General features: G+C 41.8%; 1 protein-coding gene and 1 non-coding gene across 5 annotated transcripts in view; one reads left to right on the forward strand and one right to left on the reverse strand.

Annotated features, from left to right (window-relative positions):
- Nucleotides 1–983: 983 nt before the first annotated feature.
- The window catches only part of TDRD1 (tudor domain containing 1), a 56125-nt gene continuing 37712 nt past the window's right edge, over nucleotides 984–19396 (forward strand). For 2 of the 4 annotated variants that reach the window (XM_025273980.2, XM_044935006.1), the window contains exons 1-3: nucleotides 1075–1231; nucleotides 13131–13455; nucleotides 16192–16250. In XM_025273980.2, coding sequence (XP_025129765.1) covers nucleotides 13161–13455; nucleotides 16192–16250 — 354 coding nt within the window. In that variant the 5' untranslated portion in view covers nucleotides 1075–1231; nucleotides 13131–13160. Of the gene's footprint in view, nucleotides 1344–13130; nucleotides 13456–16191; nucleotides 16251–19396 lie in introns of all 4 variants that reach the window. The other 2 variants (XM_025273979.2, XM_044935007.1) reach the window with 2 other exon arrangements.
- TRNAF-GAA lies at nucleotides 5755–5826 on the reverse strand. Its single transcript has one exon. It is a non-coding gene; the product is annotated as a tRNA-Phe (tRNA).

Raw genomic sequence — 19396 nt, forward strand, 5'->3', positions numbered from 1 at the left:
GGGAAATAGATGGGGAAACAGTGTCAGACTTTATTTTTTGGGGCTCCAAAATCACTGCAGATGGTGACCGCAGACATGAAATTAAAAGACACTTACTCCTTGGAAGGAAAGTTATGACCAACCTAGATAGCATATTCAAAAGGAGAGACATTACTTTGCCAACAAAGGTCCATCTAGTCAAGGCTATGGTTTTTCCAGTGGTCATGTATGGATGTGAGAGTTGGACTGTGAAGAAAGCTGAGCGCCAAAGAATGGATGCTTTTGAACTGTGGTGTTGGAGAAGACTCTTGAGAGTCCCTTGGACTGCAAGGAGATCCAACCAGTCCATTCTAAAGCAGATCAGTCCTGGGTGTTCTTTGGAAGGACTGATGCTGAAGCTGAAACTCCAGTACTTTGACCACCTCATGCGAAGAGTTGACTCATTGGAAAAGACTCGGATGCTGGGAGGGATTGGGGGCCAGAGAAGGGGACAACAGAGGATGAGATGGCTGGATGGCATCACCAACTCGATGGACATGAGTTTGAGTGAACTCCGGGAGTTGGTGATGGACAGGGAGGCCTGGGGTGCTGCAATTCATGGGGTCGCAAAGAGTCAGACACGACTGAGCGACTGAACTGAACTGAAAAAGAAAACAGTATACAAGTAGGAATTTGCTTCAATCAAGGGAGACTGTTGCATCAGTGGGATACTGACTGATGCAGACAAGACAGACCTAAATAGATACTATTGGAACTGGGTGATTGGTACATACAAGTAACGTTTTTCTTCTGAATTTTTTGTGAAAGTCATCGTTTAAAAAGTCAAGTTTACAAATGTTTTTCTTTGAGCAACATCAACCTATAATGAAGTGCTCTCAGGGCAAACTGTGATCACGTGTACCTACTTTCCGCAAGCTCACAGAAGCAGGGATTGATTTGAAAACCTTTTTTAAGACTTTAAGTGGTTAATATGACCCAAGTGACCTTTGAGGAGACAAAGTCTGCATCTTTGCCTTTGGAGTTTCCAGCGACTCCTATCTAGAAGCTGGAACAGTAGGTACCTATGTTTCCTCAGAGGATTGCCCTGAGCCCGCAGCCTTTGTACCAGCCCCCACAAAGTTGCACCACCAGGGCCTGAGCACGCCTCCGCATGCACGCGGAGGGTGCACGTGGACGCAGCGTGAGCACTTGGGCGTGGACTGCGCAGGCGCCACCCTGGCGCCAGGAGAGCCGGCTGGGCGTCCGGAGCGAGGTGAGCTCAGGGTGCGCAACTGGGCGGCAGGGCTCCTGGCACGGGCAGACGCCGCCACCACTACGAGGCTTCAGAGACGGGTCGGATCCACAGCCCTTTTGCCTTTTTCCAGGTCGGGGTTCCCATGCGCACGGGGGAGCGAAAGGGGCTGCATGAAGGCTGCGGGACTTCGGTCGTTGGGGGCCGGACGTTGGGCGCTGGACGTTGGGGTCGGGCGTTGAGGTCGGGCGTTGAGCGGGTACCAGGGGCCTGGAGGTGGAGAGAATATCGAAGGTTGGAGAGGTCCTGGGAGCTTGGGCGGGGAAGGCACGTCTGGGGTGGGAGGTTTTGGTGGGGGAAGATCCCATACTGGGGGGAGGGGCGAGAGATGTGAGAGTTGAACTTTGGACGTAAGGGGGGACTTGCAGCAGGTTTGGAAAATAGTTCATACTTCCAGGCGTGACTCTCCAGAGTGCAAACCTCCACTTGCATCCCCTTAAAGTACCCCTTTCTCCTTCTAGGAGAATTTGACTTGCTATAGTGCAAAGAATATTTTTTAGATTTTACCCCCCGCCCCCTTCCTACCTCCTGTAAAAGGAAGGTGCACTGCAGCATTTGCTTAGATATAGGTGAGGCAACCCTGGTTCGTTTAACACGTGTCTGTAGGTGTGTGCGGTGTGCCAGTCGCTTTTCTTGGTACTCAGGCCCTGCTATAAATACACTTGTCTTTTTGGCCTCTGGAATTAAGGAACATGCCTCTGGTTGCCTTGTTGAGCCATCCGGGTATTGAATGCACAATTGCGAGGCCTAGGAACATGACCTGAATTTTCATCTCAACTGTGTAAGGGCGCTGGTCCTAGTGGGTTTGGAGAGTTACTAAACCTTCTCACGTCTTCTTTCCTTCTCTGTGGGAATAAAGAAATAGGACTACTTGAATTCTCAAATTATTTCTCTCTTCAGGGTGCAAACTAATTCCGCAGGAGTAGAAGAAATTCTTTGAGTGTGGGAGTGCTACAAAAGTAAAGTAAAAATAATAGCTGCCTTTTATGGGTTTAGTAAGCACCTGCCACGTTGCTAGGTGGTTGACATATAGCCTCACGTTTAATCCTCATGATTAGATATTATGAGGAAGTTACTGCTGCTGGCTAGACTTTACAGTCACTGAATCCTAGAAAGATGAAGTGATTTGCCTGAGCTAGCATACTGAATGAGAAGATGAAACTGCTCAGACTTGTATCTGACAGACTTTAAAGCTCATGTTCCTGTGGAACCGTTGAGCTTCAGAACTTGAAAAGTTGAATGTTTCCTTTGGGTAGCCATTCTCTCTGAATGCAAGGGGTTACCAGGAAGACAAAAGCAAACAGAAAAGGGGAAAAGTGAGTTATCTGCTGCACGCACTTTTGGTATTTAGCTCCCTCGTGGCTCAGACCATAAAGAATCCGCCTGCAATGCTTCCATCCCTGGGTTAGGAAGATCCCCTGGAGGAGGACATGGCAACCCACTCCAGTATTCTTGTCTGGAGAATCCCATGGACAGAGGAGTCTGGCAGGCTGCAGTCCAGGTTGACAAAGGGTCAGAAACAACTGAGCGATTAAGCACAGCACACTGTGAATTTACTCTCACCTCTTGGCTGTGGTGTCCTGAAGAGAGGAGAGACCTTATGTCACGGATTGCAGTGTATCCTGGGATGCTCCTGGCTTCATAGGGGAGGGGTTGCAGAATTCTGAGGAAATAAAGTTTTTACCCTTGAAGGTGTGTCCAGTCTTAATGATATCAGTTTGTGCCATCAGTTTGTGTTGTCTAAAAGACAACACAAAACCAAGGCCTTATATTTGCCTATAGAGCTGCAGAAGTTAGTTACTTTCATTCCACTGCTCTTTTATTACATCAGTTCAGTTCAGCTCAGTCACTCATTCGCGTCTGACTCTTTGCGACCCCATGAATCGCAGCACACCAGGCCTCCCTGTCCATCACCAACTCCTGGAGTTCAGTCAAACTCATGTCCATCGAGTTGGTGATACCATCCAGCCATCTCATCCTCTGTCGTCCCCTTCTCCTCTGGCCCCCAATCCCTCCCAGCATCAGAGTCTTTTCCAATGAGTCAACTCTTCGCATGAGGTGGCCAAAGTATTGGAGTTTCAGCTTCAGCATCAGTCCTTCCAAAGAACACCCAGGACTGATCTGCTTTAGAATGGACTGGTTGGATCTCCTTGCAGTCCAAGGGACTCTCAAGAGTCTTCTCCAACACCACAGTTCAAAGGCATCAATTCTTTGGCACTCAGCTTTCTTCACAGTCCAACTCTCACATCCATACATGACCACTGGAAAAACCATAGCCTTGACTAGACAGACCTTTGTTGGCAAAGTAATGTCTCTGCTTTTGAATATGCTATCTAGGTTGGTCATAACTTTCCTTCCAAGGAGTAAGCGTCTTTTAATTTCATGGCTGCAGTCACCATCTGCAGTGATTTTGGAGCCCCCCAAAAATAGTCTGTCACTGTTTCCACTGTTTCCCCATCTATTTCCCATGAAGTGATGGGACCAGATGCTATGATCTTCGTTTTCTGAATGTTGAGCTTTAAGCCAACTTTTTCACTCTCCACTTGCACTTTCATCAAAAGGCTCTTTAGTTCCTCTTCACTTTCTGCCATAAGGGTGGTGTCATTTGAATATCTGAGGTTATTGATATTTCTCCTGGCAATCTTGATTCCAGCTTGTGCTTCTTCCAGCCCAGCATTTCTCATGATGTACTCTGCATAGAAGTTAAATAAGCAGGGTGACAATATACAGCCTTGACGTCCTCCTTTTCCTATTTGGAACCAGTCTGTTGTTCCATGTCCAGTTCTAACTGTGGCTTCCTGACCTGCACACAGGTTTCTCAAGAGGCAGGTCAGGTGGTCTGGTATTTCCATCTCTTGAAGAATTTTCCACAGTTTATTGTGATCCACACAGTCAAAGGCTTTGGCGTATCAATAAAGCAGAAATAGATGTTTTTCTGGAACTCTCTTCCTTTTCCCATCATTGGTGATTCCTTAAAGAAATTTGGGAATCTTTCTAATTAACCTCTTGTGTTGGCTAAGGAAACAACTAAACTATTTACTGTGGATTTGAGGATGATTATAAATTTCTAGTGTTCATCACCAGTAGCGTGTAAAAAAAAATAGTGGATTTTATATGGAGGAACTACTTACTTTAAAACTGGGTGAGGTTAGGCAGTCCTCGAGGTATTATGACCTGAAAAGCAATATCTGTGCCTACATATATTGGAAGTTTGCAACCCAAGGTTGGGAAGCACAGCATTATGGTACAGGGCCCATTGACTCCATATTCAGTTATGCCCCCGTGATTGACCCAGGATGAAGCCAAACGAAGATACTTGCACATTCTCGTTGTTTCGTAATGTTGAAATTCAGCTTTAAAAGCCTGTTGTGTATCCCAATTGTGGTGGTTACATAAATCTATATATGTGTTAAAGTTCATAGAACTTGTAAATCAGAAGAAAAAAGGCAGTTGTGTGGTAGGATAATTACACATTAAAAAAAAAATTGATTTCCAAAAGATTTTAGATGGCTCTGTATGTGTGCTCACAGTAATCCTACTTCCTCCAAAAGCTGGAGCATGGGCGAAAGTGGTTTTCAGAGTCGGGGACAGCACGATTCTCCTGTTGACCATTCGTCAGCCCACATCTGGAATCCTGTGCTTTTAGGAGAGTCCTGTCTGTGTGTGGGTTGTTCATGAACCAGAGAAAGTGCTAAATTGTGGGAGGTCTGGCAGATCCTCAGCTGGTGAAGGACCTGGAGGAAAGTGGACGTGGTGCCCATTTCAGATGTTTGAAAGGTTGGGATCAGAACAGGAGTCAGTGGTCAGTTGGGAAGAGAATACTTTTACAGAGACGTGTGCAGTACAGTTGGCTGTCCAAAATTAAAGGATGTTAGAAGCCTCTAGTTATAAGACAGGTCTAGATGTCTGTTTACCCTGGGGGTTGGAATGAAAATTCCTAAATTGGGTGAGGCAAGTGAACCTAAATTCTAACCTAAAGATTCCACCATAGGTGGAGCTTCTTTTAAGCTTAAATCCTCTTTGTTTGCTGCTTCAATGTGGAAGACCTGGGTTCAGTCCCTGGGTTGGGAAGATCCCCTGGAGAAGGGAAAGGCTACCCACTCCAGTATTCTTTCCTGGAGAATTCCATGGACTGTATAGTCTGTGGGGTCGCAAGGAGTCAGACATGACTGAGCAACTTTCACTAAGCAGACTAAACTTTTTACATTAGGTCTAAGACTGATTCTGTTATCCTTCCTAAAGTCAATATGTATTTATTAATTTTTGGACTTTGGAAGAGTTGAGCTAAGACATGAATTATTGCTATTAAATTTCAATAAATCTCATACTATGATGTATTCTCTGTTTGAAAGTGAAAGTGAAGTTGCTCAGTCGTGTCCGACTCTTTGCAACCGCATGGACTGTAGCCCACCAGGCTCCTCCATCCATGGGATTCTCCAGACAAGAATACTGGAGTGGGTTGCCATTTCCTTCTCCAGGGAATCTTCCCAACCCAGGGATCGAACCTAGGTCTCCCGCATTTCAGGCAGACGCTTTAACCTCTGAGCCACCAGGGAAGCTCATAATTCTCTGTTCAGGATGGTCAGATGACATTTTCAGACAGTGAATTTAACTGTCCTGTCCAGGTTGTCAGGAAGACAGTGTAATAGGGCATGCTAGCTAGTTTTTGTCACACACTTATCTTCTGAATGCCTCTTTATACCAAACACCACAGTAGGTGCTACAGGAAATTAGAAGGGTTTTTGTTGTTCATTTTTTAGTAAGACATGGTTCCAGCACCAGCTTAAAATAACTGTCTTTAGGTAACTGTACAGAGTAGTAAGGAGTTGTGGACTGACTGTCAGCCTTACCGAATAAAGAGAAAGCTGGAATGCTATTTTAGGAGTTAAAGACTGTATGTTGAGGGTCCCGGTGGTGTCTTGAAAAGCTGTCTGTACCCTAGTTTTGTGGTTTAAGTATTACTGTGATTTTTTACTTGGTTTAAAATTAACCACACTTTAGGAAAAAGGTTTAATTGAACATGCAATGCTATTTTAACCCTTAAAATACCTTTTTATATAAAAGTAACTCATCCTTTAATATAATTTGTAAAATGAAAACAATAGTGAAAAAGATTTTCTTGTCAACTTACCCACCCCAGACCACTGTTATTTAAAATTTTAAATTTAATGTATTTCACTCTTCTTTTTTACATGGAGTTTTGTTCTTTTTTATTTTGCCGTTATTGTACTAAATAACAGTGTTTTTCTGATTTTTTGTTTGCTGTTCTAACATATTTTCCAGTGTTTCTGAAAACTAAAATTCTAAATGGTAGTGTAATATCCTATCTAGTAGAGGCATCACCAGAGAAGGCGATGGCACCCCACTCCAGTACTCCTGCCTGGAAAGTCCCATGGACGGAGGAGCCTGGTGGGCTGCAGTCCATGGGGTCGCTAAGAGTCGGACACGACTGAAGTGACTTAGCAGCAGCAGCAGCAGCAGAGGCATCACAGTTAACTTTCTCTTTTTTCTATTTTATTTAATTAATTTATTTTTATTTTTCTATTTTAAATGAATATACATACTGTATTTTTTTATATTTACAATTATTTCAGTGGGATGATTTCTAGAAGTAGATTTGTCTGGTGAGTGGCTATGGACATTTTTAAGAATATATATTATGTATATGTTTATGTATGTATATGTGCATATATATATATATGTACACATATATGCAAGAGAACAAAATGCATATATAAATCTCCAAATTATTTCCCAGACAGAACATATTCATTTATATTCCTTTCATCACTGAGTTTTATTTACATGTATGCTGCATAAGAAGTGATACATAGGTATTCCCATTTGAATTTTTTTGTTACAAGTGAGATTGAATGTTCTCCCCCACCCCATATGTTAATCAAGTAATCTTCATTCTCTGTGCCTTTCGTTCACACCTCTTGCTTGTTTATTTTATTGGTATCTGTATACTTTGGGCTGCAAATAAGGGAAAACCCAAAGGTTTATTTTTCTGATGCCACAGCCTGTGCATAGGCTGATCCGAGCTAGAGTCAGAGCCTTTGCCAGGGGCACAAAATGCATATATAAATCTCCAAATTATTTCCCAGACAGAACATATTCATTTATATTCCTTTCATCACTGAGTTTTATTTACATGTATGCTGCGTAGGAAGTGATACATAGGTATTCCCATTTGAATTTTTTTGTTAAAGTGAGATTGAATGTTCCCCCCCACCCCATATGTTAATCAAGTAATCTTCATCCTCTGCGTTTCGTTCACACCTCTTGCTCGTTTATTTTATTGGTATCTGTATCCTTTGGGCTGCAAATGAGGGAAAACCCAAAGGTTTATTTTTCTGATGCCACAGCAAGTCTATGCATAGGCTGATCCGAGCTAGAGTCAGAGCCTTTGCCAGGGGCACCAGGCTGGTTATTTTCTACTCTAATGTCCTAAAGTTGTGCTGCTTGATTATGCTTATTGCTTCCTCATTGTGATGTGGGTGGTACATCTTCAGGCCTCAGGTCTATGTTCCCGGAAGAAAAGAGTGAAAGACCCTGCTAGCTGAATCTGTCCCTATTCATCAGAAGTGGACAGAGCTTCCTAAGAAGCTCAACTCAGGAGAACTCTGATGATGGCCAATGTTGTCTCTAACTCAGGCTGGCAAATCAGAGGTGAAAGGTGGTGTTTGGGCCAGTCAGCCACAGTGTCTCGATGTTTCTTTACTGTTTATCCCGCTTTTTAAAGGTATCCAATTTGTCATCTTTGAGTTAATACTTATTTCCTGATCTCTTTACTATTTTTTGTAAGCTTTTAATTGTTCTTATAGTCAGGCTTGCCATCATTTCCTTTGTAATATTTTACCACTTTTAAACTAAAACAGGGACTTCCCTGGTAGTTCAGTGATTGAGACCTCATGCTCCCAACGCAAGGGGCATGAGTTCGATCCCTGGTTGGGGATCTAAGATCCCACATGCCTCAGGGTGCGGCGGGAAAAAAAAAAAACAACTAAAACCAAACCCAAACCCTTCATTGTCCACTGTGGGTTTTGCATGCTGGTTTTTCAGGGAAGTAAACTCTGAGATGGAGATTGGTATAGTGTGGTGAGTGAACGTGGCATGTATGGTACTAGTTTCTTTTGGAGTTAGATGAAGTGGACTTGGTAGTCTGGTATATCTCAATGTTGGAAAAAATGAATATTCTTGGTTGTATTGGTCGCTACTAGATCAAGTTTCATTGTGGTAGTAAAATGCATCTTATCACTGATGGTTGAGTGGCCACAGGACTGGAAAAAGTCAGTTTTCATTCCAATCCCAAAGAAAGGCAATGCCAAAGAATGCTCAAACTACCGCACAATTGCACTCATCTCACACGCTAGTAAAGTAATGCTCAAAATTCTCCAAGCCAGGCTTCAGCAATACGTGAACTTCCTGATGTTCAACCTGGTTTTAGAAAAGGCAGAGGAACCAGAGATCAAATTACCAACATCTGCTGGATCATGGAAAAAGCAAGAGAGTTCCAGAAAAACATCTATTTCTGTTTTATTGACTATGCCAAAGCCTTTGACTGTGTGGATCACAATAAACTGTGGAAAATTCTGAAAGAGATGGGAATACCAGACCACCTGACCTGCCTCTTGAGAAATCTGTATGCAGGTCAGGAAGCAACAGTTAGAACTGGATATGGAACAACAGACTGGTTCCAAATAGGAAAAGGAGTACATCAAGGCTGTATATTGTCACCCTGCTTATTTAACTTCTATGCAGAGTACATCATGAGAAACGCTGGGCTGGAAGAAGCACAAGCTGGAATCAAGATTGCCGGGAGAAATATCAATAACCTCAGATATGCAGATGACACCACCCTTATGGCAGAAAGTGAAGAGGAACTAATAAAAAGCCTCTTGATGAAAGTGAAAGAGGAGAGTGAAAAAGTTGGCTTAAAGCTCAACATTCAGAAAACGAAGCTCATGGTATCCAGTTCCATCACTTCATGGGAAATAGATGGGGAAACAGTGGAAACAGTGTCAGACTTTATTTTTTGGGGCTCCCAAATCACTGCAGATGGTGACTGTAGCCATGAAATTAAAAGACGCTTACTCCTTGGAAGGAAAGGTATGACCAACCTAGATAACATATTCAAAAGCAGAGACGTTACTTGCCAACAAAGGTCCGTCTAGTCAAGGCTATGGTTTTCCTGTGGTCATGTATGGATGTGAGAGTTGGACTGTGAAGAAGGCTGAGCGCCAAAGAATAGATGCTTTTGAACTGTGGTGTTGGAGAAGACTCTTGAGAGTCCCTTGGACTGCAAGGAGATCCAACCAGTCCATTCTGAAGGAGATCAGCCCTGGGATTTCTTTGGAAGGACTGATGCTAAAGCTGAAACTCCAGTACTTTGGCCACCTCATGCGAAGAGTTGACTCATTGGAAAAGACTCTGATGCTGGGAGGGATTGGGGGCAGGAGGAGAAGGGGACGACAAAGGATGAGATGGCTGGATGGCATCACTGACTCGATGGACGTGAGTCTGAGTGAACTCCAGGAGTTGGTGATGGACAGGGAGGCCTGGCGTGCTGTAATTCATGGCGTCACAGAGAGTCAGACACGACTGAGTGACTGAACTGAACTGAATATGTTTCTAAAACTTGTGTGTCCTTTTAGAGGCTGAATTTCTCTTTACTTAGTTTTTACTTTATATTGATACGTCTCAAGGCTATGTCACTGCTCTCTCTCCTGGGAGTGTTTTCTTTTATCAGTATAAAATATCTCCCTTTATCTGAATATTTTCTACCTTAGGTTCTTTTATTTGCTGTTAATCATTAGCAGACCAACTTTATTTTGGTTATCTGCATAGCACATGTTATAGTCCTTTTATTTTCAAGCTTGCCGTATATTTTGTTTAATGTATGTCTTTTGTGCATATTATCTATCTGGATATTTTTCTCCCTGGGTCTATCTCTCTTTTAATTGAGACTTAATCATTGATACTTGGGTTACTTGGGCTTGGTGTGGTCATCTTATTTGGTGTTTTCTATTTATCATTTTATCATACTGGAATTTTTCCCCTCTGTTGGGTTTTGAAGTTACACACTGTTTCTGTCCTTGTGGTAGTTGACCTAATGATTTAACTGGATGTTCTTTATATTTTTTGCACAGAGTCTAGTTACTCACTGTTCATCTCCCCACCCAGTATCCCCTGGAAGTTATTTTTCCTTTTGTAGTTTCACAGTATTTCTCTCTTACTGCATCCAGCATTGTAGTTCTCAACCTGATCCTTCAGTTTAGTGTACTTTTTGCTACAGGTAGGTTTTCCCTGTGGAGAAGGCAGTGGCACCCTACTCCAGTACTCTTGCCTGGAAATTTCTATGGACGGAGGAACCTGGTAGGCTGCAGTCCATGGGATCACTGAGAGTCGGACACAACTGAGTGACTTCACTTTTACTTTTCACTTTAATGCATTGGAGAAGGAAATGGCAACCCACTCCAGTGTTCTTGCCTGGAGAATCCCAGGGACGGCAGAGCCTGATGGGCTGCCGCCTATGGGGTCGCACAGAGTCGGACACGACTGAAGCGACTTAGCAGCAGCAGCAGCAGGCTTTCCCTGACACCTGCCTCCCAGCACAGCTGCCCATCTGCAGGCCTTGTTAGGCATCTTCCAGGACCTGGTTCCCTGAGAGTTCCCTCACCTTGAAGTCTGCTTGTGTATATCTTTTCTTTTAAAATTTCATTATCTTTCCTGTGTTGTCATTCAGTGGACATGAATTTGAGCAAACTCTGGTAGATAGTGGAGGATGGAAGAACCTGATGGGCCATGGTCTATGTGGTCGAAAAGAGTCAGACCCGACTTAGCAACTGAACGACAACAACAAGGCCTGATTTAAAGCAGAGATAGCAGTTTTAGGACACCAAGGGGGAGAATTTTTCTGCTTTCTTTATCTTCTATTTAAAACAACGTTACCCACCCCAGTATTCTTGGGCTTCCCTTATGGCTTAGCTGGTAAAGAATCTGCCTACAATGCGGATTGCAATGCGGAGACCTGGGTTTGATCTCTGGGTTGGGAAGATCCCCTAGAGAAGGGAAAGGCTACCCACTCCAGTATTCTGGCCTGGAGAATTCCATGGACTGTATAGTCCATGGGGTCGCAAGGAGACGGACACGACTGAGCGACTTTAAATGTAAAATGTAATGTAAATAACATTTAGCTGTTACTCATACCAGTTTGGGCTGTCTATGGCCTTTTTTTTTTTTTTTTCTTTCTGAGCTGTTTTGGGAAGATAGGCAGACATTTTGCCTGCAGGCTGAAGACAAATCTATAGGTCAGTATTTCAAAATAAGATTGTTTCTCCACTTTTTTTTTAACTTCCCCTGAGCACTTAGTAATCTCAAGGAGTAATAGAAAAACAACAAGCCAGCCTAATATCTAGATAGAGGTTTCTCAGAGGCTCTCTGCAACAATATGTGTATCTTACTTGCAGCCAAGCACTCACACAGATAAATCTTTAAAAGCAACAGATGCAGGTTACAATTTATAAAGCCCAAATGGAGATTATGAAATGGAGGACTTGAGGAAAAAAAAAAAAAAAAAACCAAACAGAAATCAGCTGAGGCAAATAGGAAGCAAAGAGTTGACCAGGGGCATGAGAGCAAGGACATTCTGGGGACCAGGTTCAAGGTCATAGAGAGCAACAAGCAGGAGAGGGTAGACAGATTCTGAAAGGCTCAACAGGCAGATGATGACCTGATTTAAACACTACCCTCTGTTATACGTCACCATTGAGTTGTAGGCTCTAGGTCAGAAATACATTAAAAAAGAAAATGTAAGTCAGTAAGTGTTAGTCGCCCAGTCGTACCCAACTCTTTGCGACCCCATGGACTGCAGCCCACCAGGCTCTTCTGTCCATGAGATTTTCCAGGCAAGGATACTGGAGTGGGTTGCCATTTCCTTCTCCAGGGTATCATCCAGACCCAGGGATCAAACCCAGATCTCCTGCACTGCAGGCAGATTCTTTACCGACTGAGCTAATAGTCCTTTTCTATCCCTGTTGTTTCCAGAAGCTTTTTAAAGTAAGGAATGATGCGGAACTCAGAGGTGTAATGCTTAATGTCTCTTGAATTGTCCACTATTGAATTTTGTTCAACTTGGAGTTTGTACTTAAATGATAAAGAATCATTCTTTTCTTGTGCCTGTAGAACAGGCTTTGGTATTGAAACTGTTTACCTCAGATTGGGACTTGAACCCATGTGGCTGGGACTCAAACCCAGTCAAAACCCATGGTACCTGGTTTCAGGACCAAATGAAGCTCGGGTTCTTAATGTCTCATCGCAGAAAAATTCGGTGAGAGACAAAGTGATAGGTATCCAAAGAAGTGGGTTTATTTGGATACAGAGAGAAGCACACTCCACAGAGTATGGGCCATGACTGAGGAGGAGCTGAAAATAGGCGTGGTTAGTTTTTATAGGCTGGGTAATTTCATATGCTAATGAGTGGGAGGATTATTCCATCTGTTTTAGGGAAGGGGCGGAGATTTCCAGGATTTGGGCCACCACCTTTGAACAGTGCCTTGGAACTGTCTTGGCACTTCTGGGTGTGTCATTTCACCTGCTGACTGAGGATCAAGGTCTAGTCTTGTCCGCCAGCTTGGTCCCATTGGATTCTAATCAGTCAGTGTTGTGTCTTTGGGCTATGTCATTCTTTGAAAAGTTGTGCCCTGCCCTTTTCCCTCCAGTTTGGTATCACAGTTAGTTACATCTGCTTTGGAGTCATTTATGAGAAAGAGCTGTTGTGAAAAAGAAACCACCTGGGCCTGCAGTGCTTCTACTTTTGGAATTAAAAGTTGCCTTTTGAATACATTTCTTCCCTTAGACTTCTGTGAATGTTTAACTGCTGCTTAATATGATGTCAAGAAATATTTTGGCGGCATCTACCTGTAAAATGACAGAGCCATTTAATTTTGAGAAAAATGAAAGCAAGCTTCCATCACACGAGTCTTTAAGAAGTCCTGGAGGACATCCTAACCATCCTAATTTCAGGTTGAAAAGCCCAGAGAATGGAAATAAAAAGAACAATTTTTTGCTTTGTGAGCAAACCAAACAGTTTTTGGCTAGTCAGGAAGATAGTTCACTATCTTCACACCCTAACGGAGGAGAAATGGCTGGATCCAAGGAAGACAGGAAGACATTGCCAACAGGTGAGTACAAACTGCAGGTTTAATATTCAGTTGATTCTGATGGTTTCTTAGACTTACTGAAAGTATCTGTAACTACACACCAGGGGCCGATTAACAGAACAACCAAATGGCTAACTTACAGTATTTGCATGTAAATATTAATTTAGAAAGGAAAACCAGATGCCAAGTAGCTACTTTGGTTATGTTAATCACAGAAGGATTCATGAGAAAATGTCTACAAATGAACTTCTCTCCCCAAACCTCCACCTAATCCAGAGATACACTAGAAATGTAGAAAGGAAACACTGGCTTTTTATGAATGTTCTAAAGATTGGCCTTAGGCTAGAAATACCGTGCAAATTTTGTGCATATAATAGTTCATAAAGATGTATCTAAGACAATAATTTGTTTCATTCCTTTAGTCTTAATTCTAAAAATCTACTTTTTAAGGAGGCTGGGGCCTGGTGGAATTTAGCCTCTGTGAATGTATGTAAGGTAAGACCTTATAATATGGTGATGTAGTTCTCAGAGTTTGGCCCTTGGGCCTCTGAAAAAGTGAAAGTTGCTCAGTTGTGTCCCACTCTTGGCAACCCCATGAACTGTAGCCCTCCAGGCTCCTCTGTCCAGGAATTCTCCACTCAAGAATACTGGAGCAGGTAGCCATTCCCTTCTCCTGGGGATCTTCCTGATCCAGGGATTGAAACCAAGCCTCTTGCATTGCAGGCGGATTCTTTACCATCAGAGGCACCAGGGAAGCCCATGGGCCTCTGGGGTCACAAGTAATTTCCTAATAATATTAAAACATTATTGGCTCTTCTTCACTGTGCTGAGTTTATGCAGGTGGTGCAGAAGCAGAGGTCGGTAGCCTCTGACACCTCATTAGCTCGTCTTTAGCAGGGGTGCCAGCCTGGGTTAGGGGTCATTGTTTTTCATTGTCATGCACTTGCATTTAAGACAAAAGCAAGCCAGAAATGTCAGTGTTATGTAAGAATGCCCTTGATAAGGCAGTACGAATTTATTAATAAGTCTTGACTCTTGGGTACAGGTATTTTTAATAGTCTGTGTAATAAATTGAGAATTACCCCTAACTTTTGCTGCCTACTGAAGTATGAAAAGCATGTGTGCAATTGTTTGAATTGTAGCTGAATGGAAAATTTTTTGGAGTCTTTTTTGTAATTTTTCATTTTTGCTTGAAAAGACTGACAAACTGTGATCATTCAGACTTGGATATCTGGCAGTCATTTTCTCAAAAGTGGGCAAAGTGGGCCTGTCACTTCAAAGGGAACAGCTGACAGTATTTTGTTGCTAATGATAAAATTGGAGAAGGCAGTGGCACCCCACTCCAGTCCTCTTGCCTGAAAAAATCCCATGGACAGAGGAGCCTGGTAGGCTGCAGTCCATGGGGTCGTGAAGAAGTCGGACATGACCAAGTGACTTCACTTTCCCTTTTCACTTTCATGCCTTGGAGAAGGAAATGGCAACCCACTCCAGTGTTCTTGCCTGGAGAATCCCAGGGACAGGGGAGCCTGGTGGGCTGCCGTCTATGGGTCGCACAGAGTCGGACACGACTGACGCGTGCCCTGCAATGATAAAATACAATTTGAGGAAATGTGTATCTGCCACTGTGAGCTAGAGAGCTTCCCAGTACTTAGAAGATTTTCCTGCTGAGGTACACAGTGATATTAACACTTAAGATTTTTTATATTGTCTGATGAAATATGTCAACATTTGTAAGATCTGCATAACTCAAGAGTTTCTTAGTCTTTTCCAAAAAACCAATGTGTAGTGTTTTGTAGTCATGCATGGATAAAAATCCATTTCAAGTGCAAGATAAATCAATGGATTCTAATGTAACAGATTAAAAGTTTATTGATATAGCTTTAGATTCCATATTGCAACTAACCCTTAAACTACCACTTAAGTTTTGGTGTGAATTAAAGGAAAATATCCACAGTTATCTGAGAAGGCCATGAAATACTATTCCTGTTTGTAACCGGATACGTGTGTGAGGCCAGATTTTCTTCAGAGACGTCAATTAAAGCAACATATAACAACAGATTGGATTCAAAAGCAGATATGAGAATCCAGCTATCATTGGTGAAGCCAAACATTAAAGAGATGTGAAAAAATGTAAAATAATGCCACTCTTCAAACAATTGTGGTTTTTTTTTTTTTTTGCTATGGAAAATGCAGTTTTTTCTAAAAAATCATGGCAACATGTAATACATTTGATATTTTTAATAAATATTTTTAAATGTTTAGTTTTAATTTCTACTTCTTAGTTTTAATTTCTTTTTTTTTTTGGCCGTGCCGTGTGGCTTGTAGGACTTACCAGGGATTGAACTCGGGCCCTCAGCAGTGAGAACATGGAGTCCTAACCACTGAGCTGCCAGGGAATCCCCAGTTTTAATTTCTAATAATGCTAAATATTGGTAGATATAAACCATGTAGACAAAAGCTCTTTGAGGTCCTCAGTAATTTATAAGAGGGTAAATGAGTCTGCAGTTCAGAAAGCCTGGTAACTGTTTCCGTTGTGAATGGAGAAAAGTTCACAGTGAGCAGGGTGCACTAGTAGAGGAAATTCCAGGCAAATTCTTATTTTCCATTAGGAAAAGAAGGATGTTGCTTATTTATAGTGTGGCTTTAAGGCTATTATGGTATAGCTCTATTTGAATATTATCTAATTATGTTATTGTACATTTTCAGGAATAAAGTTAATACTTGACTTTTATTCAGCATTATGTTTTATATCCCCAGGTAACTCTGTGTCACCATTAAATGTTGGAAATAATTCACCACCCAAAGAAGTAAATAGTGTAAGTTAATGTGGATTTTCTTCTCTTTGGCATTTCTGGATAAAAGATTCTAAACATGTTTTTGTATTATGTTAGTAAAGAATTACTCAATTTGCAGGTAATATTCAAGGTCACACTGTTTTATTTTTAGCCTAGTATCTTTTAAAAAAATAAACTCTTTATAGAGATCCTTTGTAGCCTTTCCCCAGCGCTCCCTATGGTCACACACTACAGAGCTGCAGTGTAACGTTAACAACCAGGATCATGAAACAAAACAGTCAAGATACACAATATTTCCATCACTCCAAGGATCCCTTCTGCACCTTTTTGAGGTCACATCCACTTCCCTCCTGCCCCCATACCCTCTTCTTAACCCCTGGCAGCTGTTAATCTAATCCATATTTCCAAAATGTCATTTCAAGGATGGGATGTTATACAAACAGTATTATACAGTTTGTACCTTTGGGGATTGAATTTTTTTCACTCATTGTGATTCTCTGAAGATTCACCGCGACTGTTGTTGGTATGAGTAGTGTATTGCTTTTTATTGCTGAGGCCTATTTAATTCTGTGGCCCACTGAAATACATCTGGGCTGTTGCCAGTTTCTGCCTATTATAACTACTACTACTACTATAAACATTCCTGTGCAGAGTTTTATGTGAACATGAGTTTTTTGATTTTGCTTTAGAATAAGTGCCCAGGAGTGCAGTTTCTGGGTCATATAGTAGTTGCATATTTAGGTTTTTAAGAAGCTGCCAAAGTGTTCTGCAGAGTGGCTCTACCATTTTCCATTCCCATCGAGAATATATAAGTGACCCAGATTCTCTCCATCCAGCATCCTCTCCAGTGTTTGCTAGTGTTAGTATTTTTAGTTTCCCTGTTTTCATGTTTATCTACTGATGGCTCATTGTGATCTTAATTTGTTTCCCTGATGGCTAAGGATAAACATCTTTTCATGTGCTTATTTGCCATCCATGTGTCTTTTTTGGTGAAATGTTCTTCATGTCTTTTGTCCATTTTCTAATTTGAATTGTTTATTTATTCATTTATTTTTTCCTACTGAGTTTTGAAAGCTCTTGATGTATTCCAGATTCTAGTGCTTTGTCTGGAGAAGGCAATGGCACCCCACTCCAGTACTCTTGCCTGGAAAAGCCCATGGACAGAGGAGCCTAGTAGGCTGCAGTACATGGGGTCGCTAAAAGTCGGACACGACTGAGCGACTTCACTTTCTCTTTTCACTTTCATGCATTGGAGAAGGAAATGGCAACCCACTCCAGTGTTCTTGCTTGGAGAATCCCAGGAACGGGGAAGCCTGGTGGGCTGCCGTCTATGGGGTCACACACAGTCGGAGACGACCGAAGTGACTTAGCATAGCGTAGCATAGCGTAATGCTTTGTCAAATATATGATTTCCAAATATTTTCTCCCAGTTCCTGACTTGTCTTTTCATTCTCTTAACAAGGTATTTAGCAGAGCAAAAGTTTTTAACTAAATCCTGGCCATTTTTTCATTTTATGGAGTATTTTGGTGTCATGTCCAAGAACTGTTTGCTGGTTTAGCTCCAGAAACTTTGGGATTTTTTTTTTCCCCCAAAGAAGTTTATAGTTTTATATTTAAATGTGTGGTCCATTTTGAGTTAATTCCAACTCAGTAGACTTAGGTTGAGGGTAAATTTTTTTGGCTAGGGATGTCCAGTTGCTCCAGCGCCATTTGTTGAAAATGTTATCTTTCCTCCACTGAATTGTTTTTGCTCTTTTGTCACAAGTTTAGCTAGACTAATTTGTGTGGGTCTGTTCTGGATTCGCGGTTCTTTTCTGCTGATCTCTGGGTCTTTCCCCTGCATCAGTACCACACAGCACTGGAGCTGTGACAGATAGTCATGAAGTTGGGTACAGTGATTCCTCCCATTTTCTCTTTCATCTTTCAAAATAGTTTTATCCAGTCTTGTTTCTTTTCTTTCCAGTCTACATTTCGGAGTACTCTTGTTTGTAACTAGAAAAAAATCTTGCTAGAATTTTGATAGAATTTCATTAAGCCTGTTTATCAATTTGATAATTATTGCCACCTTTGCTGGCTTGGGGCTTCCCTTGTGGCTCAGCTTGTAAAGAATCTGCCTGCAATCTAGACAGCATATTTAAAAGCAGAGACATTACTTTGCCAACAAAGGTCCATTTAGTCAAGGCTATGGTTTTTCCAGTAGTCATGTATGGATGTGACATTTGGACTATAAAGAAAGCTGAGCGCTGAAGAATTGATGCTTTTGAACTGTGGTGTTGGAAAAGACTCTTGAGAGTCCCTTGGACAGCAAGGAGATCCAACCAGTCCATCCTAAAGGAAATCAGTCCTGAATATTCACTGGAAGGACTGATGTTGAAGCTGAAACTCCAGTCCTTTGGCCACCTGATGTGAAAAACTGACTCATTTGAAAAGACCCTGATGCTAGGAAAGATTGAAGGTGGGAGGAGAAGGGGACAACAGAGGATGAGATAGTTGGATGGCATCACCGACTCAATGGACATGAGTTTGAGTAAACTCCGGGAGTTGGTGATGGACAGGGAAGCCTGGCATGCTGTAGTCCATGGGGTTGCAAAGAGTCGGACACAACTGAGTAACTGAACTGAACTGAACTTGCTGGGTTGAATCTTCTAATTAACACAATCTGTCCTCCAATTCATTTAAATGTTCTTTGATTTCTTTCACTGTGGTTTTCAGTTTATAAGCTATGTATGTTTTACACAGCTTTAGATTTACAACTAAGTGGGTTGCTGGTTTTTTTTTTTTTTTGAGTAATTATACATTTTATTTCCATGTGTCTTCATTTTCTTTGCTAATATGTAAAAATACGGTTGATTTTGCATGTTTATCTGTATCCTGTGACCCTCCAGGAGTCACTTATTCTAGGAATTTTTTTGTAGATTGCTTGGGATTTCCTATATAGATAATTATATCATCTGCAAATAAAAGACAGTTTTATTTCTTCCTTTTTAAAATATATGCTTTTTATTTCCTTTTCTTGCCTTATTGTGTGAGCTAAAACTCTAGCACTGTGTTACTAGTGATGAGAGTGGATATCTTTGGTTCCAAGCTTACAGGGAAAGCATTGAGTCTTTGCACTGTTGAGAATGTTAGCTATAGGATTTTTGTAGATGATCTTTATCAAGTTGATG

The sequence above is a fragment of the Bubalus bubalis genome, chromosome 23, assembly GCF_019923935.1.
Source record: "Bubalus bubalis isolate 160015118507 breed Murrah chromosome 23, NDDB_SH_1, whole genome shotgun sequence".
In the NCBI taxonomy this organism is placed as follows: domain Eukaryota; kingdom Metazoa; phylum Chordata; class Mammalia; order Artiodactyla; family Bovidae; genus Bubalus; species Bubalus bubalis.